At 46.3% G+C, this 22,232-nt stretch overlaps 1 protein-coding gene across 5 annotated transcripts; it reads right to left on the bottom strand.

Moving 5' to 3' along the window:
* Window positions 1–182: 182 nt before the first annotated feature.
* HP1BP3 (heterochromatin protein 1 binding protein 3) lies at window positions 183–21,954 on the bottom strand. Of its 5 annotated transcripts, none has more exons than XR_013941397.1 (13): window positions 21,828–21,952; window positions 14,127–14,326; window positions 13,593–13,698; window positions 11,995–12,145; window positions 11,489–11,648; window positions 10,057–10,200; window positions 9,424–9,504; window positions 7,667–7,821; window positions 6,797–6,887; window positions 5,955–6,206; window positions 3,348–3,459; window positions 2,204–2,341; window positions 183–1,365 (listed from the first exon to the last, which is right to left on the bottom strand). XR_013941397.1 is itself a non-coding variant. In XM_080564358.1 (13 exons), exons 2-13 carry the CDS (start codon window positions 14,220–14,222, stop codon window positions 1,080–1,082), a joined length of 1,680 nt encoding a protein of 559 aa, XP_080420484.1. In that variant the 5' UTR covers window positions 14,223–14,326; window positions 21,828–21,954; the 3' UTR covers window positions 183–1,079. The 5 variants fall into 5 exon arrangements, 3 of the variants coding, with proteins under 3 accessions (XP_080420484.1, XP_080420485.1, XP_080420486.1); XM_080564358.1 differs by having other exon boundaries at window positions 5,955–6,114; window positions 21,828–21,954; XM_080564359.1 differs by lacking the exon at window positions 21,828–21,952 and adding an exon at window positions 14,424–14,895 and having other exon boundaries at window positions 5,955–6,114.
* Window positions 21,955–22,232: the final 278 nt, after the last annotated feature.

Genomic DNA, 22,232 nt, shown 5'->3' with positions numbered 1-22,232 from the left:
CAACCAACTACAGAGCTTGGCAGGGGCTCAGACTAAAATAGCCCCACTCTTTCACACTGTCAGCGTACTTCTAACAAAGGCTTGCCTCCGCAGCAAACCACACTTACTGTAATTCCCTCCTCTCTTCGTTTCCAGGAGGGGAAAACTGTGGCGAGGAAGAGAAAGGACACGCAAAGCGGGCCTGGAATCTAATTTCATTTTATTTTAGCAAACTGCATGTTCTTCACTTATCAACATCTCTACATTAGCAATTTTATAGCTCTCCAACTTTTCTTTAAAAAAGGGTAAACAAGAAGTGACAAAACTTAGGCTCTTCATCTCTTAAAAATGCTTGAAAGTTGGATTCAAGAAGACTTTTATATATTTTGGTTTGAAGGTAAAAGATGTGGTGTGGAAACACTAATTCAAATCACCCACCCAACCGAGAACTACCCCTTTTCAAGCCCCCCCTGGTGTCAGACGATCAGTACCTGCGGCAGCCTCCGGTTACTGCAGATGTCTACTCACCCCCAAAATGTGCTGGTCTGAAGGAGCCAAATGCGCCACTTCCTTAGCCTGTCACTACATCGGCCGAGCAGAAAGAAGCACCTCCAGGACTCAGTGCAAGTGCTGTATATACACTGCTTCTTCACAGAAGCATGAAGGACCTCATCATGCAGGGGATCTAGAGAGGACTCTAGTGCCGTGTACCTTCTCAGTTAAGAATCTTATTTCCCCAATTACCATGTTCCTGCTGTCTAAAGAGGCAAAGAATTTATTTGAAGAATTTTTAAAGCCACCCCCCTCCCTCCAAACCCAAGAGGAACACCATAAAAGGTACAGATTACATGTCCTAGAAAAGTCCTAAAATTATTGCAGAAACTAAAGATGACCTGTTCCAGGGGAGGGGTAGGCACGAGGCACAGCACTGAGATCTAACAAATGCTTGGGATGGTTTGATTTAGTTTTCATCTTTTTCCCCATAATCCAAGGAAAAAAAAAAGAAGTGTTTAAGCATCAGAACTAAAATACAAATGCACGTTGACTTTATAAAACAAGACTGCAGATTTGACCATGGGATTCCCTGACACTGGAAAAATTTACTTTTTTGCCCGGAGAGATTTCCTCATGGTAGGTTTGCCCTTGGCAGAGGGTTTCACTTCCTTCCTCCCACTGGCTGCTGGTTTCTTGGAAGAGCTGCCACCAGAGGGTTTCTTGATGGCTGGGGCTGCTGGTTTGGCTTTCTTAGCAGGGGTTTTCACCTTGGGTGGGGGCTTTGCTTTTCCCCTGCGGGCTGCAGGGGTTTTTCTTGGCTTGGGCTTGGACTCTCTCCGTTTCATCGGAGGGGCCCTACTCCGTGCTTTCGGAGGAGGTCTCTTCTGCATCCTGTCAGAAAGAAAGGCAGCACAAGATCTCAGTGGAGGCGCAAATGCTACCCAGAGCAGAGCTGCTGTCGTCAATTTACATAAATGAAGCAGATCTTGGCATCCTTGTTCTTTACCACGGATGTTCCTTTATGCAGCAGTACATTTCATTAGCTAAATCCCAAAGAGCAAGAAATCCTGTCGTGGATCTTGCCATGCTAAGCACTTCTCAATCCCCAGTGTTCTGCCAGCAAGGTTTCTAACTCCTTTATTAGGCAGATAAACATACAAATAATGACAATGAATGTAAGTCAATTGTCAGAACAATTCAGTGACCTAAGCATCCTCTCTCGCTCTCTGAGAGAAATTTTATTACTTAATGAGTAACACTCATCTTAAATCCACATTCTGAGTGAGACAGGTTTCATACCTGGCTACAGAGTTGCAGATAACACTGTAGGGAAAAGTTTTCCTAACGAAACACCTAATAAATAACAGGAAGTTCCATATGAAAAAGTCACACTCTTGTAAAGCACAACAGGCACATGGGAGACTAAAGACAACACAGATAATAAGTAGAAGTTCTCTTCCTCTCATCTAGAGATGATTCCAACTACAGAGTGGAAGACACCAGTCTCTCTGGAACAAGGCATCGCTTCTGCAGGCTTCACACATCCCAGAGAAGTCCTCATCCTGACAGTACCTCAAGAGTTCAACCATAATTAGAAACTTCTTTTTCCAGTACCACTGGAGTGACAGCCTTGTGGATAAATATCCACAGCAAGAAACAAACCTGTGCACACTACAGCTGTGACTGTCATTTTTAAAGGAGCCCATTTATCTCTCATGCTGTCACATACCTTTTCTTTGGTGGTGGCTCTTCCTCCTCAGACTCCTCCTCTTCTGATTCTTCTTCCTCCACAGATTCCTCCTCCTCTTCCTCATCAGATTCTTCAGAATCCTCATCCTGCTGCTTCTCCGGGTAGAGCACACCTGGGCTACAAGAGGATTCTTGTCAGAGCAGGACTTATTTCTCAGGATATGACTCCGGGGTCAGCAAACCTTAGGTAACCCCGATTCTCATCGGGGACCACTGCCCATCGCCCATCATCCTTTAAGGTTACAGCTTTGAGCCTAAGCCAAAAAAAAACAGCAAGCACAGAAGTCTATTTGGGTTTATCTGAAACCAATAGTTAGTCTCTGCAACGGCAGAAGTGCAACAGCTTTTAAGTCACCAGGAATGCCACCACACTCCTGTCCATAAGCTGCCCTTTCTCCAGTTCTCTTCCTCATTGCTCCTTCTGTGCAAACAAAGGCAGACAGACAACAGAGGGACAAAATCAGACTTCAACGACTCTGAACACATGCCAGAGCCACTGAGAGCTTTACATGTATGTAATAAAAGAAGGTGGGAAGCAGAGACTTTAATGACTCTGTTGCCATTTGGCTCTTCATGGGACACTAAGGCCTCCCTGGGCTCCATGTGGCCCAGCACAATATATGCTCACAGCAGGAGAAGAAAGGCTGTTTTAGTCTCACAGTAGCTAATCTAGGTCATCTTCCCTCCTCCCACCCCTCCTCCACATCGGCATTAAGAGAGGCAAACAACTGGGTCCTACTTGTTATGAGCATCCTTGCATTAAGAACAACAATACACTATACCTGCTTATGCGAATTTGTTTAAGCATGGGAACACTTAAATAGCTACTACCCTATGAAAAAAACATCACAACAGAGCTCCTGAAAACATTTAGCTCAATATTTTTATTGTCCTTAAAAGCCTCCCTTGCTTAATGAAGTCAGCTTTATGTCCACTCACAGTCAGACATCCAAGTAATGTCATTATCTAGAGCGAGATTGGTGACAATGTTGTGGTTTCTCAGTTATTAAACCCTCCACAAACTTCCCTGTAAATAGAAGGTCAGCCTATGAACTTCAGCAACACTATCTGGCTGATCTATGCAACACTTATCTTCAACATCATTTTACAGCCAAGCTCTTTACCTAGGATAATAAGGGAAGCAAAGCTGAAAGGTTCCACTGAAGCCCTTTCCAGAAATCTGCTCCAGCCAGCCGTTCTTCTCACATCTCTGCAGGGTTCTCTTCAGTAGATGCACTGTGAAAAAAATCAGAGGAAGGTTGTGTTACCATCTTTATCCACTTGTCTAACCTTACTGCTCTCTGCAGCGCCCTCTGAAATCAGAGATGGAGAGTCAGAATGAAGTCTCCTTTCCTAGGACATCTGTGGGGAAATGAAACAGCACCAGAGACCCGCAACTCATGTAGACATCACTGCATGCTTGTGCGCTCAGCAAAGACCATCTGCTTTGTGGAGGACCCAGGTAGACCACTGCATTTAGAAGTTTTAGTATGTCATATTCAAAGGGAAATCCTTTCACAGTTAATCTTCTGGAAAATTCGAGCAATATACAAGATTCAAGTGTTGGCTCGTGAACACTTATCAAGAATGGGTTTAAATTCACTGAAGGAAGAAGTCATGATCAAGGGATCCTTCTTTATAAATGCATTCAAAAACATCACGTAACTAAAGCTTTCTTCAACATATTCTTTTAGAATGTTTAAAAGAAGTCTTTACTCTGTTTTTGCCCTCATCTCCGTCGTGTTCCAAAATTTATGCAGTACGTCTGTCCTCGTTTTCACTTTCTTTAATGGGAAATTTGGTCTAGAAGTATGACAAATGATGTTTTTATTCCAATCTTCTGTTCCACTGTGCACCATATAAGGATTCTAATCAAAAGTGTGCAAATGAAGGGGATCTTTGTCTCACGTAAAGGTATGAAACTGTTTTAGTTCAAAACCATTTTTGGCTTAAACTAGGGGGGACAGTTTACAGATTTAGCTCCCTTGAAACAAATGGAAAAGCAAGGCCTGCCCTCAAGCATATCCTAAAGAGGTTCACTTGAGGAATGGAAAGAAAAATCCAAAGAAACATGCTGTCATTTGAATCTGTTCTGCATGATTAATGCAAAGGTATTCACTCTAACCCCTTATTCAGCACTTCTGAAATGGGCTTTTACCAAGAACTGACACTTCACAGTAAGAGAATCATTTGAGACAACGCCATACCTTCACAGTCCTACAGACTACCTCTGCTGAAAAGTTTTCATTTGAGTGGCACTAGAAAAGCTTGCATAGCTACTTGAACTGGCTGTATCCGTTAAATTATTAGTGTTGCAACACTAGGTTCTTAAAAAGTTCTTGGACTACAAAGAACTCTACACTTTTGTAAAAAGGAGCAACACAAACAACATCAAGCTATTTCTACCTGGGATACCAAAGATCAACAGCAGCATGTAAAGGATTTGACTGGAGTTGTAAGGGTGATGTATAAAATGGGTAAGAGTGTAGAATACAGGCTCTGTAGTGTGTACCTGCCTGCTTTTACATCTCACCACATATTCCTCTGGTTGCTCCTAAAACAGAGCAGAGAACAGCAAAATCCTTTTTATGCAATGGAGGGAGAAAGAAAACAACAGACTACTAGCTGAAATTTCCTTATCTGACTAGCAAGGCTGACAAGCACTCGAGGCTGACTAAACACAGGCCTCTAGGGACCGGGCAGCTTCCTATGGTCATGAAAACAAATAACATAAGGGCTTAGTAAGCCTGGGAACTCTCTTCCCTGCCCCAAGATTAAGAAGTCACGCTTGGCATCAGCCTCTAATTGGCAGAAGGCCTCAGGCAACTTCTTTAGGCCCCGCTGCTGGCAGGGAGCCTGCGATCCTCCTCTACGCATTAGTAAGCTCTGCTTCAAAGACCTGTGCTGATTCTGTGCTTCATCTCCATGTGATGGCTGTGGGATCAGCAAGCTCCTCTCTAGCCCCTGCTCCTGTGGGATGGCACCAGCACCGTGACACTACAGCACAAAACTGATCTACTTTCAGGTCGGATTCTGCTAGATACTGCTGCAAGCTCACACTGCTTCAAATGACCTTCAGCCTAGGTTAAACTGCAGCACGGCTTAGACCAAGTAATGCAAATAAGCCATTAGCAGATCTACTTTAAAGTTTCTATTAGTATTATTTCTGCTAGTGCAAAAGCCAAAATAGACATTGTTATTACTGGGAATGAAGATGTGCCACACCTTTTTCCAAATATAACCGGATTAGTTTCTTTCCTTACTTGCTTGACCTTTTAAAATCGGAGCCAGAGGAGGACCTCAACCAAAACAGTAAGAGGGACGCTTGCGGATTTTATTTTATTTGTTAAAGTTAGACTGTGCAACTTCTCTAAATCAAAAGCAGCTAGGAACTGTACTTATGCCAAGCTGTAGCCTCTCTCTCTCTATATATATATATAGAAATCCAGCTGGTGATTTAAGAACAATAAAGTAGTTGAATACTATCTCCTCTTCCTGGAAATATGCTACAGACAAGAAAAACATGCATTATGTCTCAGAAACTAGCCTTTGTCAGGCTTGAAAGGAACTAATGGGAATTAAAAACTCTGAGCATCTCTGCAGCACAAAGAGTGGAGCAGCTGTCAGTTCCCTAGCAAGCTCAACCAAATAGTTTAAAGGTGCTGCACAGACACATCTGCAGCTGCAGAATTCTCTTTCAGCTTGTGAAAAAGGAAAGTTATATAGTTTACCCTGGAAGTTGGAGTTGGTCCCTGGGTGGTTTTCCAGGATATACTTCTTCAGTGCTGTGGTGGAGCAGGTCTTCGGCTCGTTCATGGCCGCAATAGCAGACAGGATGGCGTCTTCCATCAGAGTCCCACCCAGCAGGGGCTTCTCCCCTGACCTCTTCAGCTATTTTCCAAGGAGGAAGAGAAAAGCATCAAGACAAAATTCTCCCAAACCAGGTCAGGACAAGCTCCTCTGCACCAGGTGGGTCGGCGCTCCTGCATTAGCACAGATACGTTTTATATTAAAACACTGCATAGGGAACGCTGCCCTCCCAGCTTTAACAGTAGGACGGGCCTATTCAGTCAACTGGCCTGCAGTGCTTTGCACTGGTAACACATCGTCCTAGTCCCAAAATACACCGCAACGGTATGGCAATCTAAGGGCCCGTCACTCAGGGAAGGAAAGAAATCAGATCTTCCTCCATCCCACAGACCAAATGTAACCAAGAGACATCTATGGCATAGACATGAGGAAAAGACATTGCAGACATCTGGGGTACCTACTGCACTTACAATTAGTGATGGAAAGGAAAGCTTACCCCACCATCTCCCCTACTGCGCTAGTGAGTCAGAGCTGAAGCAGCGTGTGGAACACGCTAAGCAAGGAAGGCGGGGGGGGTCTGTTCCAGAAATGTAGACCAAGAGGAGAAAGAGTCCTACTGCTTCATAGTTTCACAAGTGCTGAATTTGACAGGCTGCTAAAGAAAGGTGTACCCAACAAAACTGGGGTGGGGAGGGCATGTAAACGTATATCCAAGGCTTCTGGTCAGTACACTCAACAAAACAAGACGAACTCTGGCTCTGACCTGGAATGTCCCAGACGCTCCTTTCCCTGTGATCTGCTCTAGCTGGCCCTTCTCTACAGCTCTCTGCAGGGCATTCTTCAACAGCTGAGGTCTGAAATACAGGAGGATAAAGCTTTACTGACACACACTGACAGCTTAAAAAACAAACAGAGAAACAACACTCTATAGAGAGTGTGAGAGGAGCAGTACTTACAAGTGGTATCTGCCTACATACAGACATTTTAAATGGAGATCTGTCAGCAAGTGCTGATTACATGAGAGGAACAACGTACGTTAGCGGAAATTGAACTGCAATGCTTTCTGGGTGTCACTGCGCATCCAGAAACAGATAAGCTTCATTTGGAAGGATTTACTCATTTTGAAATGCACATTTGGAGACTGGACTCGGTGGGCAATGAGTCAGTCAGCTCAGAGAAAAACAAGGGACTGAGTACAACAAGCCCTGGTAAGAGGTGATGCATAGGACTTTCCTAGTTTTGCTTCCTCCCCGACCTTTGACCCACTCCACATGGGCAAACTCAGATCATATTAAGTGTGTGCCAGTTAAAGCATTCAGAACCAAGTGGGACAAGATTCCAAGGAGAGGCCTTCATATCCATGCAGCTACAAGGATCCAGTTTTCGCTAAGTGCAGAGATGCGTACAACAATGCTGATGTCGGCATCACGAACAAAGATTGGGTGTGGAGGGATGTAGAGAAAAGGCACAGCTTTTCTCAAGCTTTCCTGTAGGCTCTATGATGCAGAGCACCACCTGTCTGCTGCCTGATGAAATGCTGAATTGAATCACTGAAGTGAGGCAAAGCCAGAGGAAGGCAGCATTTCTCAGCTTCTCTGGAGCCCTGCTTGCAAAAGTGTACACCTGCACCTACCTTATATCTACTTTGAGTTTGGGGTAATACTGAGACACATATTTCTTGATCAGGCTGTAAGAAGCTTCCTTCGGCTCACAAAGGCGGGTGAAAGCCAGTGGCAGGATGTCTTCCAGCTTGACCTGTTGCTCTGGAGTCGAAGCGGAAGTGCTTTTCTGAAATACACACACTTTTACGCATCAGTGGGGCCTAAAACTCCGGGTTTTCTGAACCAGCAATGAACAGGTGAGAAGTGCTCCTGGCACTGGCCACAGATCTGGAAAATCAAGTTCTACAAGGCAGCTCTTTAAAATAGCAATTTAGAAAGCTCAGCTGTTTAACTAAAATCTAGCAAATCTGGTTGGAATTTTCATGGGAATTTTCTTAGGGAAAGTCTTATAAATTTGTCAAGTATTTAGCAAAAGCTGTTTCCCAGTTTCCTTTTTATAGACACTTCCCTCTGCTACCCTTCAATGAGAAAGTGAGGTGAAACAATTTAAATGCTGGCATAAAACAAAACCCACCAAAGACCAAACCCATTTACACAGGTTAAATCTTCCCAAAAACCAGATAAACAGGAGTGCATTTTTGTTCAACTCATAGCATGAAGTCTTGCTTGAAGGCAACACTCCTTTCTCCTGAATTTTCCTCCATCACTTTGTTGCTATCAGTAGGGGATGATTATGTTCTTTATAGCCGGGAAATCTGCTGACGTTTAGTGATTTTGATGCTGAATGGGAGCTTTGCAAATGGTCAAACAGGTGAAGGTGCTGCTCATCCAGACAGCTGCTTGACTGCCAGCTGAATTCACCAGACACAAAAGCAAGCTATTTGTTTTGCTGCAACATGGCGAAAGTACCTAAGAACAATTACACCAATGGGCTGCAGACAAGAAAAGTGATGTGTTCGCAGTTATCAGGTGCCTCACTCAAACTTGTCATGGAGTCCATGAGCTCTATTTAAAAAGATGTCACGTTTCAATTAGTTTCCTTCAGTGCCCTAGTACCAGGTGTCACTGTTACCTTCAGGTTTAGGACTTGCGGTCTGTCCAGTAGCCAAGAGGTAAGCACCCCTGTGTTATAACACACTCTGGGTTCACCTGTCTATGCCATGAGGGGATCAGCAATTCCAGCTAAGCATTTTGTAACTGCAGTGTTAGAAATGCATTTCATACACCTAGTGCAGTGGGGAGCAAAGAAGAGCAGTGCTGGAACCACGACTAATTGTGAGGACTAGACTCAAACGTGTCACATTTTACTACCTCCGAACAATATACACCCAAGTTTAGCAGCTTTCTTCCAGAAGCCTTAAGGCATTTACTTCTTCCTCCCTCTGTTCTCACAGCTGATGGAAGATGTTCATTTGACAGCCATGAAGACTGAAGTCTCCCATTTATCCATGCAACAGATAAAACAGAAACAGCAGTAGCATAAAGCTCTCTTACAATACCTGAGAGGCATCTCTCTCTACCAGGTAAAGACAGAAGAGGAGCTTCATGGTTATTCAGTTTTCTGCCTCTGAACCAAAGCCTAGGGGGTTAATGTAAACATTTTAAACTAAGATTTTGATTATTTTACTTGTTTTTAATTTGTCATACTAACTTTCTGATTCTGATTTTAGTGGAATAGATGTTTTAATTACTGTATTTGGGGAGAAGAAGTACATCAAAGAAGAAAAAACTGTTTGGGTTGGGGTTAGACGACATTTTGTAAGATGCATGTGTTCAGTGTAACCCAAGAAAGATCCTTCAGAGTACTGTTTAAAGTGATCCATCTTACCTTTCTGTCTCTGGCTTTTGGAACAGTTTTTCCTGCATTAGACACCACCACAAAGCTCCCGGAAGCTCCCTTTCCTTTCACCTAGTTCAAAAGAAAGTCAGCCTTTAACAAGGTAACTCAGGATAAAAACAATTTGAAAGAGACTAATCAACATCTTTACACAGATTTAGAATGCATTGCCATCCTGGTGATGGGCTGTTAGGGGCACAGGCCTGACTTGAATCCACTTCAGTAGATCAGAAACCACAGGTAGATATTAGAAACACCCTCTGCTGTCCTGACCAGGAGATCCTAACAGAACTGATATCACAGGCACATATTATAGTGTTAAAGGAAACATGCTCCTGCAGAAGGGATGTTGCTAGACTCAAGTTGAAGGCATATGAATCATAGAATGGCTCAGGTTGGAAGGGACATGCTGCTGCCATGCCGTATGACACAATTCAACACCATGAAATGGTCATCCATATTTCACTAAAGATAAGGTATTTGACTGACAGATCTGTCCATTCCTAACAAAGTGGCAACAGAGGGAGAAAACAACCACTCCAGAGACCAGCTAACAGAGTTTCTTAAAGTCCTGTGTAATTCAGTAATACCACATCCACCACTGCTCCACAAAGCAACTCTTACCTGTCTAATGATCCCTCTCTCCAGCTCCCTTTTCAATGCTTGCTTTAGAAGATAGCCTCTCCTCTCGAGCTCCAGGGAAGGGTATTTGTGGATGATGTATTTACGTATTGCAACAACTGAGGCACCACTCTTTTGAAAGCATGCCTGAAACGGTAGCAAGACGTTAGTAAAAAGTTTCTGGACTGAACTACTTTGCTGTGGGACTGGAAGAATGCATGTGTCAACTAATCCCCTTTTCTGAAGCACGTACAAGTAATGGCATATACACTACGTGCTCTTACAAAAACTTGTTACCTTTGGGCAAACCAGCATTGCCCGAACAGTAAGTCATCAGTAAGTCATTTTACTGATGTCAGATAGAGCTATCATTAACAGGTTAATTAGAACAAGTTGCTGATTTCTGAAGGAGATAGGATTGGCATTAACAAACTAATTAAAAAAAGAAAAAAAACTAAGTTGAAGTTCTTATTTTGAAGATTCATGACAGCCTGCCTGTATTACTGGAGTCCTCCAATTAGGAATCAGAATGGGACTACACCAAAACAACTGTGTTTTAGAATTTAGAGATTTGACATGCTGTAGAAAACCCCAGCTGTGACTTGATAAAGCCCTCTTTGTTTAATCAAGTTACCAGATCTATATGGCTTCAGAAAGACTACCGCAAAACCCACAGTTGCACGACAGAGGATGTAGTTTACTTATGCACAGTATAATAATGCACTGTAGATCCTACTCTACCACCTAACCTTTCAAACAGCTGCCAGAAAGGTAAAGCTTAGAGTAACCTGACGTTTATGGCACGACTTCTCTCTAACAGATTTGGATGCACAGCTGTATGTTTCAGTGACTCAAAAGGCCATCTTGCAGTTAAGGCTGATGGAGTCCAGGACTCCAGCGAAGGCAGCCTGCATGAACCAAGCCTCAACGGGAGGGCAGCAGAGCTGCAGAGCAACAGCACAGGTCTCTTCTTATAACCTGAAGGAAGTGTACAGTAAACTAAGACCAACACCACTCCGGAATGCTAGTTTACACTATTTCCATCTGTCCTGAATTAGGATAAGTTAACAAGAAAAAATCGCGTGTATCAAACAGGTGGATTAATCAAGGTAAATCTAGTTAAATATGTCTAGAAGACACAACAAATTAAATGATGCCAATAATTAACCAGGGTATGTCATCATAGCTGTTTCTAATAATTTAAACGGGGAAACATTCTAAACTAAGAAATAAGCAACAGTGCCCCTCATCATCATCATGGACTCACATTTCAGCTCCATGGGCTTCCAGACAGAAACATGCATGCCTTACATAAATTTCCTGCTAAAAAAGGCTATCACCTGTACCGTCAGCAAGTTGAAAACGTAGACTTTAGGCACACAATATACTCATCTTTGTGACAGGTGAACAAAAGAAACATCTGACTCCTGCTTACCTTGATGGCCTCAGTTAAAATAGCATCCATCTTGGGACGTGAAGTGGCAGCCATCTGAGTTTGCTTCTGTGCTCTAGCGAGCTGACTAGCAGAAAGAGTAGCCCATGCAGGAATGGTCTTTTTCACTTTCTTCTCCTTTTCCTTAGACTGATCCTTCTCACTTAGGAAAAATGCAAAACAACAGTAAGATAAGAGATACTGTAAAACAAGCCAACATGCAGAACAACAAGACACCCAGAACACTCGTTACAGAGAATAATTTAAAAGAACTTTTTGATGTTTCTATTCAAAAAGAAGCAACCACCCCAAACAGACCCTATCTTGATACTTGTTCTCAAAACATGTTCTTGAACAGCTGCTACACACGATCAGTAGCTTCCTCTCCTGCAAAAATGAGCAGCTTTTTCAGCATCCTATTTTCCCCATGTCTCCCATAATCTTTTCTACCTATAGAACCCATCTTTCTCCTACTCAAATTCCTAAATTCAGCACTAAACAAGCCTTACTCCTTTTTGGTTTCTTCCGAGGACTTTGTTTCCCCCTTCCCTTCATTCTCAGGTTCCTTTGGCTGTTCTGCTTCACTGGATGCAGCAGGCAAGGTTCCATTCTCTTGTTCTTCTCCAACAGAAGCAGACTCCTCAGAGGTGGCTTCTGCATCTAAAAGATGTAAAACCACATCAGGTTACTGTCTAAAACTAGCCTGTACTCTTCAGGAAGGCAGAGGATAAAAAAATAAGAACACACCCCAGAAATGATTTCCCAGCACTTTCTTTTCTCTAATTTAATGGATGATTTGAACGTAACTTAGAAAATGAACAAACGTACTGAAAGAGATTCAACAAGGTGCAATCAGTCATCAAATGCCAGAACAACTTCAAACAGCACCACCTAGCATTTTCACAATGAACTAATTCCCCCAGTCTTCTCTTAACTCCAGGAAGTTACTGTTGCAATCATCCCTCATCACAGATACCTACGGGTGGGGAAGGGAAGAAGAAGAGGAGGAATTCAGTATCATGAAACATGAAGATCTTCCCCTGGGTCAAGGTTTACATGTTTTAACCCAGAAAGGTGCAAAACCACACAATTCGACAAGAGATTACAGTAAATAAATACAAGCAGCTTTGTCTGTGACAAACATGTCTTTTAAACATCGCCGTTTCTGCACTACACACTGTGGCACCTGAACGATTTTAACTATTCAACCACATTTTTCCAGACTTGGAAAAACTTTAGATTGCACATGCATTGGCAATAGCATTTGTCTATCAGCAGGATCAAACCCAGCCAGAAATCAACTTACTGAGCAAATCAATCAAGTATATTTAGCTGAGAGCAGGCCTTGAAGACTGGACTGCCTACTAGATGACATGCTTATAAACTGCTATTACCCACTTTTTGGATAAAGAGCAGTCTACCATGACTGCTCGATGCACTAGGCATGTTGTCTATCAATGAGAAGGAGCTTAAGCACTCCTGCTTTGTTCCTGTGCATAGTTTCCCCACGGAGGCATCATATGTTTAAAATAAAAACTGTACTAATAGCTTCCTATGTAATGTACTTATTTGTCCCACCAAAGAGGAGAAACTCAGTGAAACATACTGAAAGTGATACTGAAATGGCACATTCTGAGAAAGAGAGGTGAAGCTGCTAGGACCAGACACATGAATGGCAGGCCACATTACACAGCGTGGTAAAATCTTTCTTTTCCTGAACAAAGAAAATAAATACTTTGGCTTTCCATCCATTTCCACCTTTTGATCCCAAGCCATTTTCATGCCACTACTGAAAGTTCATGATTTCTACCTTTAATCACAAGAATGTATAAGCTTGAAAGAGACAATACTTAGTTATATTTTCATGTCTGGAGTGACAGGGCTTTGACACAGAGTATGAAGGACAAAACAAATGGTTTCCCACTTGAAAAGACTACAACATGCAATTTCCAACAATCCAGGAAAAGCCTGTGAAAAGAAGCTAAGCATCGGTAATATTTTAACTGTGGCAGCAGGGATTTTCAGGAATTTCAGCATAAAAATCTACATTTGGATACATCAACACTATGCTTGGATATAACAGTCCACTACAGCATTGCCACTGTACCTGCTTTGACCTCTTCACCACCTTCAGCAGGTTTGCTTTTGGGAGGAGTTTCTCGGGAAGAAGAATTTACCGAGCGACGGATCGGCATTGTTTCGTCTTCAACTTTCTACAAAAAGCATTTGTAAATCAGTACAGGTACTGGAAAGACTCAGAAATTTTTTGAAATGGGATTAAAGTAAATCAAAGCAGCATATGTAGAAATATTCTAGTTACATTCACATTTTTCAGAATTTTAAAAAACAGTACATACTCAATCTTTGAAGCATACCAGGAGAGGATAGTTTCACATTTTACACTTATAAAAGAAATAATTTCTTTCCAATTCCAAATTAAATGAGATGAACATTTGAGGATTCTGACAACTACGGCATCTCAGGGAAAGGAGGGAGGGGGAAGGAGAGTGCCTATAGGGCTTATTAGACTCCCAATCGAGTTTCCTACAATCAGGGGAGAAAGAGTACCAAGAAACCTTCAGCAGGACTGGAAGTCAATGACTGATCCAAGGGCAAGCTTGGAGAATGGGCTAGCCCCTACCTCACTTAACTTGTCCGTGTGGATCAGCTGAGCTCCCGTTAAGAGTGGAAGCGCCTTATGATGCACGGGTTCAGCTTCAGACAGATCAGTCGCCATTTAAAATAATTTCTAGCCCCAAGTGCACGTAACACTGTGGAGCCCCAGGTTTTAACCCCAAGGACTTTTTCCTAATGGTTTTCACAGTGCAGTGAGCAGTCAACCTAAAGTACAGAAAAGATGTGGTGTGAAAATTAACAAAACAGAAACATCTACGTCCATGTATCTAACAAACTAAAAAGAAAAGAATAAATGACTTACAGCTTATGGCTAACGTAACTGACAATCAACAACTGCGTTCAACAAAGATGCTAAAACATGTATGCAAACTTGAGTACTATGGATGTAGCAGAAATGGCAAAGGTGTAAGCCAGACCTGCAGCCTGCTCCATTAAAACAGATCTGAAAGAATAAAGATGCTATTTAAATTAACAGGAAGCATTAACAAAAAGCAGACATCGCACTGTGCATAAAGCAAAGGGTTGAGGTAACTAGTAAGCCATTCATTTCGGGGGAAAACCAGGAGCTGACACTGATCCAGCTTCTACTTGCCTAAGGAATTAAACCATTTAATCTGTTAGGGAGAAAACACACACAGTGGAGGCCTGGACCATGCCCCTCCCATATTAAGCCCCATGCAATTTAAGGAAACGAACAAATCCTTGAAAAAGGAAATACCCATCAAAACAGCAGTCACCAGACCTTCCACAAAAATATAAAGCTTTACAAAGCTCTCCTCCAAACGCATGCATAGTCACGGGTAGGTTGGGCTCACCAAGCCTCACCCCTCGCTGCCATTTCACTTCAGCCTTCCTTACCTGCCGCCCGTCCACCTGCATTGGCCTCTCCTAAGGAGAGGTGCTCCACCATCTCTGCCACAAACGGAGGCTTTACTTTCTCACTCGCTTCCTTTTCTCAGCATCCCCTTAACAACCTGAGAAGCGAAACCTCACTTCTCTCAGTGCGGGGCTGCGCCTGCTTCCCCGCCCCATCAGCTCCAGCTCCCCTCTTCCCTTCCTTGCAGAGAAAGGGCCCAATGCTCCCGATTACTTATCCGGATGTTTTGTTTTGCTGAGATGAGAAGGCAGACACAAACCACGCATTTTCACTTTTAACAGGTTGCTTCCCCAGCCTGAGAGACTTGCTCTTGAATGGAAAGCTAACAACACCGCTTCTGACCTTGTTTTCAACGTGTTTTTCACCACCGTCTCGGCACTTTGTACAGCACTCTCCATTGCAAGGGTGAATGCTCCCTGCCACACCAATACCACACGACTTACACCGTATCCTTGCCCCACACCGTGGTCCTCTTACTGCCTGGCAGCAGGGACTCCCCGCTGACCGCAGGGATTCTCTCCACCTCGGTGTTTTTCCGAGGCAAACCGAAGCCCAGCTGGCCGGCACGCAGCACCGTCAGCCCCCTGAGGTGGTTCCCATTCAGAAACCAGCAGCAGAAGAGCCGAGGGCAACTCACAGGAAGATGGGTTTGCAAGGACTGACAACGAAGGGATGGCAGCAAGCCTCCTTCCCAAATAACAACCGGATAAATTAACGAACCCACGGCCGCTGCAAGCAGGTGCAGCACCACGGTAGCCGCATGCAGCGAGGGCAGGCCACAGCGGCAGCGCTTCCACGGGAGGACACCAACCCAGTGGGGCCCTCCGGCAGCCAAAGGCAGCCCGGCCCCTTCTGCAGCACCTCTCATTCCTCTCTGACACCGGAGGGTCTTTTTGAAAGCCGACAATAACCTAGTCCCGCCTCGGCACCAGTGAAAGCCGGTGAGCGTAACAGCGCCGGGTGTTTCCTTCGGAGACAAAACAGAAAAACCAAACCATGTTCCAAGGGGAAAATAAATTCCAGAGAGAAAATAAGTGAGATGAATGAAACTTGCTGATGAAATTTCAGGATGGGAAAACGAACTAACCGCCGATTTGAACATACATGTGGCCCAGCACTTTTTTTTTGGCCTATTTTATGCAGCCTTCCTTTCTCATGGGCAGAAAGCGAGAGGAAAAATGAAAAATTCCACCAGGCATCAGGTCAGTGTCAATTGCTTTCTAGCAAGCAAAACCTGATGCTCTTAAAAAAAAAAAAGGCCAGCATTTTGAAGTGAGTCCTAAAATAACAGACCTATACTCAGAGAAATCAGCTGGAGGCTACAGGAGACACTCTGCCTGGGATTACGAACGCACACACACAAGCATGCACTGTGGCCAACCTGCTCGTGGGTTTTATTTCTTTTCATTTTTCAATTGGTGACCTGCATGCCACACACATGAAAATAAAGGAGTCCCAACTTTGTCCTCCAATTCTCCAAGTCCTCAAAAAAACCCCTTTGCTTTGACCACAGCACAAAGCACCTGAGCCTTCCTGCTCTCAAGAGCAGACGTTAACACAGCACGCTCCAGAGCTTCAGCGCCAGCAGCACACCTGGCTGTGCCACTGCCCAGCAGAAACGTCCCCGGACAGGGGCCTGTTGCTTCCCTCTGCGTTCCCATGTGTGGGTCACATCCTGCTCAAAAGGCCGAGGGGATCAAAGGGGCAGGGGGTAACCTCCCATCAGCTCTAAAGCACCGCGGCTCTCAAAGGGGAAAGGCAGGAGCACCCACAGTCTTGTGTGCGAGCATCACAGCTCAGGAACTGCTCTGGCAAAGCCAACTTCTTCCCACAGAGGGGTCAGAACGAAAAGTGATTTCTGAAGGAGGAAAAAAAAAAGTTTCTGGACTGCGTGTGAAATACCACAACATAAGACAAACAGGAATGAACTTGGTTTCTCAAAATGATAAAGCAAAAGGCAAGAAAGTTTTGCAACAGCAACGCACAAAAAAGCCGATTCCTCTCCTTCCCCTCTCTAAAGGGAACAGAGGATGTGCTTAACAGAAAAATCAAGCCACCCGAAGCGACTGTTACCTGGCTACCCTAGCTCCATGCGTGGGTGCTACGGCATCTTTAGATGTGTCCCACGGCCATGACTGCAAGCATTGCTCTTAAGGAACTGGAAAGTAATAACCGTGTTTTGTATTTACACAGACATCAACCACACAAACTCCGTGCTCAGGAAGAGGCCATCACTTGAGGACGCAGGTTTTGAAGGTGGTCGTTGGGTAACTCACGTCAACTTAAACCTGGTCTGCTGTCAGGAGAACATCATGTCAGCAACGAAAGGAACACCGGGATACTAACCATTAAGAAAATTGCTCGAACATACACAGTAACTCTTCTGCCACGCTCGCTGGCGTTCCCACGGGCTATTTGAACTGCTCCACAGATCAGACCGCAGGTTCCCATGCTATCGTGAAGCAGCCATTTCAAAGCTGGTAACCCAGCTGGGAGCTGATAAGCAACACAAAACCCTTTCTGGATTCCTAGATTAGCAGAAATGCTCGATAGCATTCAGTCCCCCAGCTCGAGGAGAGGCCACTAGTGGAAAACCCAAGCAAAGGTGCAGTAGCTTTCCATGAACTACTATGAAAAAAAGTACCTGTACTGATTTCCTCCTAATCTATCAGCAAACTGTTCAGAGGAGAAAAAAAAAACAGAACACAACCACATAACCAGAGGCTTCAGCTGAGACACACCTGTTCTGGATATTATTTCCAATGAGCGGAGTCCCCTCACCAATGCAACGGGCATAGGAATTTAAAAAAAAAAAAGCTTATTTGAGGCCAGTTGGCTCCTTGGATTTTCGTAAGACAAGGCCATAAGATTTTCCAGCTTATCTCAGACTCCAATCTCAAATATTTTGGGACAAAATCAGGTCTTGAACATGGCAAGCCAACTGTCGCACCGGAAGAAATGCCAGGTCACGAGACTCCTGGCAGGGTACCCGGGCTGAGCGGTCTGAAAACAAACATGCAGTGGAGAAGTGAGAAAGCGTGTCCAGCGCCGCGCCGTACGGGTGTCCCCTTACTGTCACACAACACGCAACGGCCATCGAGGTGCTCCGAGACATGACTTGGTTTACCCTACGCAGCACGGGTCCAGAAATTAGGTCAAAAAGGGCCAGAAAAAGTTTGTATGTCCTTGCAGATTTGAAGCCAGGCTGACGAGGGGTACGAAACCGCCAGCCTTACAAGCAGCACAAGCAAGAATGACTGTTTGTTATCAGAAAGGCTTAAAAAGCAACTTAACTGGATTTCAAACACAAGTCGTTGATTATCATGCAATCATCTACTACTTTCTAATGCTGTTTTGAACAGCAGAGCGTTGAAATGTCTCAGAAACCGCAGGAAAAACAGCACGGGCACATGTTAGTATTTCTGCAAAGCAAAAATGGAAATCCAAATCAAGCATGCCAAAACGTTACCTCCTAAACTGCAAGCTGACCAACTTGGACCTCTGAAATCCTCAAAGCTCTTCCCAAAAATCCAGCTCACGCAGAGGACACCAAACCCCTCAATATCTACATCGCCACTGAATATATCATCCTGCAACATCTCTGACACAAATTCGTCTTACAAAACGGATCTATTCAAAGTTCTCAGGTGGTTGCCTCTCGCAGCTTGCTTCACAAAGACGTTCCAGCATTTACTGATCTCCCTTTTGTTCTGCAGTCGACTGAGCAGCCTGTTGTCTTGATTAAATCAGACCAGTAGTATTAAGTCATTTAAAACAGCCCAAAAATGTGCAGAGAAATAAAATCTCTTACTGAGCCCAGAATATGAGTTAGTCCCCACTCCTAATCCTTAGTTGGCAGCCTGCTTGGAAATCCCCCCCCGTCTCCCACCGCCGCGCGCTCCCACCGCACCAGCCTTGCCCTAAGTGCCCCGACCCAGCAGCTCCTTACGGCCACCTCGCCGACTCCCCGGGAGGCGTCCCACTTCCACAGACCTTTCGGTTCAGCTACGAGGACCGCATTTGCAACTCTCTTGTGGTTCAGCCTCCCTGAGATCTGTTACAGGCTATCTGAGCCCCATGCTGCTAGAAGCATTATGAACCATCTTGTTTCAATTAAAGAAGAACAGTGGTCCAATACAAAGATCCAATAGCTCACCACTTGGCAGGCAAGAAATTCTTTGGCTTGACTAGTATTACAGCTTCTATTTCTGTCGACTCCTTGCCTACACTCTGGTAAGGAAGGGAGCAACAAATCTCAAGCACGTTAGGCTTCGGGGGAACACAGAGAAAATCTTTTGCACTTCTAGTACTCACACACACGCGTTCCTACACACAGAGACCCAAATGCCAGAGGATTTTTCTACGTCTAAAGATGCATTCTCATTTCAGGGTAGCACCGAATTTGGACCTCTGACTCCAACCACCGCTAACAGAACCTGACTTACGCCCTGCCTCTTCTGCTGAGTTTACGCAGCAAAGCAAAGATTAAATACTGCCCTTCTGCACACACAGATCCTGCTTTCCCTGCAAAAAGGAGGCAGCGAGATTGATGCTGGGCCGACCCACCTGGGACTGAGCTCAGCACCTCGTCTCTGCTAGGATATGAAACCAGCGACTCGAGGTCAGCTCAATCTCAACAGATGCTTATTAAAATACAAGGAAAGACCCATGCCTCACCCCTGCTATTCCTCGCCACCAAGAACACCTGCTCAATATAAAAACGACTGTGGGTTTCAGATTCTTTCTCCATCAGTCTCTGACCCATACAGAAGACACGAACAGCAGATCACTTCCATGGCCAGGATTATCTTCTCTTCCCGTACCCAGGAGTAATTGTTCATGTCAAAACACACATCCAGAACCAGGTACTGTGCAACTTATGTCACCACCATGCCTAGAAACTTTCAAAAACTTCAGCTAAGGGATTGATACAAAGAATTTCTGCTTGCATAGCTGCCTAAAAATAATCCCTCTCTGCACTGATGCTCAGGATTGTCACAGCGACAACCTATGCGGGACAACAGTTTCTGAACAATTCCGGCTAGGACAGTCCATGATCTGGATTCTCCACGAGCTGCTGGGAGGCAGCTAAAGAACGAAGTGGCCTGCACCGGGGACGCAAGGTTCAGCTTTCCATTTATAATAGGTTGAGGTCACAAACTTAAGCTTACTCCAGCACAAAATCCACTGCTGAAAGTCTCACAGTCTTGGATGAAATACCTTAAATCCAGGATCCAGCACCATGAACGCTGACAAACCACTGATACTTAAACAAATGCTTAGGCTGCTAGCGTTACATACCAGGGCAAGAACCTTCTACAGGCAACACCGTCTGCACTATGAATGTAACACCACCATATAAGCTCTCCTTCCAAACTATTACTTATTAAGCCGTCACTTACTGGTCCATAGTACAAACACTACACATAACAAAAGCTATGAATTGCTGGCACTCTACACAAAACCACTCGCACCTCCTGTTGGAGCCCATCAATGTAAAACTTTCTCCTCTCTCAAGGAAGTTAAAACCCTCGCAACAACCTGGGCCACTCGTAACAAAACGCTCACAGGAGGGACACATCAGTTTCCACTGAAAGGAAGAACACATGAAAAAGAGAGATTCTGGAAACAAAAATAATTCAAGCAGCTGCTACCTGAGAGAAGCGCACGAAACACTGAAAAGTTGGTTTATTAGCAGGCACACTCGGTTAAAGGGGAGCGAAAGGGGGCAGAAGCCAGTAGGTATTCTCACAGCACATACACTAAGTTCACCCCCCAGTACAGACGATGGGTATTTTCTTCCCCTGCCCGCCCCTGACTTCCAAGGCCCCCCTGCTATCCACCAGCCCTTTTAAATCCCTCCCGAGGAGGGTAAGCGCCCTCCTGCACAGCTCAGCAGCACAGCTGGGCTCTCAAGCAGCCCGCGCTCACCTGCACCCTTGCGCTCCTCTCACCCCCCCCCGTGCAGTCCTCGCACGGAGGAGTTTAACAGCGCAGCCCTGTCCATAACCAGGAGCACCTCTGCGCTCTGCGGCGCACCCGCTGCCTGCCACAGACCGCTGGCCAACTATTTCTTAAAAACGCTAGAAATACCAGTTAGGGCAAAAATAAACAAACAGCAACAAAATTAACCGCACGCCTGGAAAAAAAAAAAAAAATCAGAGAGCGGCTGTTACTCGAAAGGCCTGATAAGAACCGAGGAGTTCCGTGCCCGTTAACCCCAAAACAACCCGGCGGCCAAGCGAGGCTCCCGGAGAGAGCCCCCTCCGCGGCACCCGCGGCGCAGCGAGCCGCCAGCACGGCGCGCCCGCACCCGCGGCCTCCCGGCACTCAACTTCTGCTCCTGCCCAGGCTGAGCAGCCCCCCGGGCCCGGGGACAGCCGTGACTGGGGAGGCAGGCGCAGAGCAGCCCGAGGGGCCCGGGCCGTCGTTATAATTACGATCGTAATTAGTGCCCGAGGCTCGGCTGCTGCGCCCCCAGCCCCGGGCGGCCTCACGCTTGGGCCCGGCCCCCGGCAGCGCGGAGGGCCCGGGGCTGGGCCCCTTCCCCTCCACGCCCCCACCCCCCCCGGCCGAGCGGTGCCCCCCGGGCCTCCGGGGGAGCTCGGGGAATAAAAACAAGTTAAAGAACCGGGGCGCGGCGCTGCGGGCGGGCGGCGCCCCGAGGGAGCCCCCCGGGGCCGGGCCCGCGTAGGGGAGAGGGCCCGTGCCCAGCCCCGGCGGCCCCCCCCCCCCCGCCGCGGGACCTATCGCGACAGCTCCCGACAGCCGCCCCGTGAGGGGGGGGGGGGGCCTGTCCCGGGCCCGGCCGCCCCCCTCCGCACTCACCAGCAGGCCCGGCGGACACAAAGCGGCCTCTAATGGCGGCCGGGAACCGGGACGGGCGGGGGGGGGGGGGGGGGCCGGGGCAAGGGGGCGGGGCCGCCGCCCGCGGGGGGCGGGCCCCGGCGGCGCCGCCGGCCAATGGGAGGCCGCGAGCGTTTTTCGAACGCGGGGCGGGCCCATCCCGCCTCTGCGGCGGGGGGGGAGGGGGCGCGCGTGCGCGGGGCCCGGCGGCCCGGCCCCCCCCCCCCGCGGCCCCGCCCCCGCCGCGAACAAAACAAGGGGCGGGGCCCGAGCACTGCCGCGCCCCGCCCCCCCCCCCCCCGCCTCGGCCGCGCTCTGAGGCGGTTCCCGCCACGGCCCCCTGAGGGCGCTGAGGGACGGGCCCCGGCCGCGGCCGCCTTTCTCGTG

This window comes from Anser brachyrhynchus (genome assembly GCF_964034855.1).
Source record: "Anser brachyrhynchus genome assembly, chromosome: 21".
NCBI classification, from domain to species: domain Eukaryota; kingdom Metazoa; phylum Chordata; class Aves; order Anseriformes; family Anatidae; genus Anser; species Anser brachyrhynchus.
This window is presented reverse-complemented; position numbering and strand designations above follow the sequence as displayed.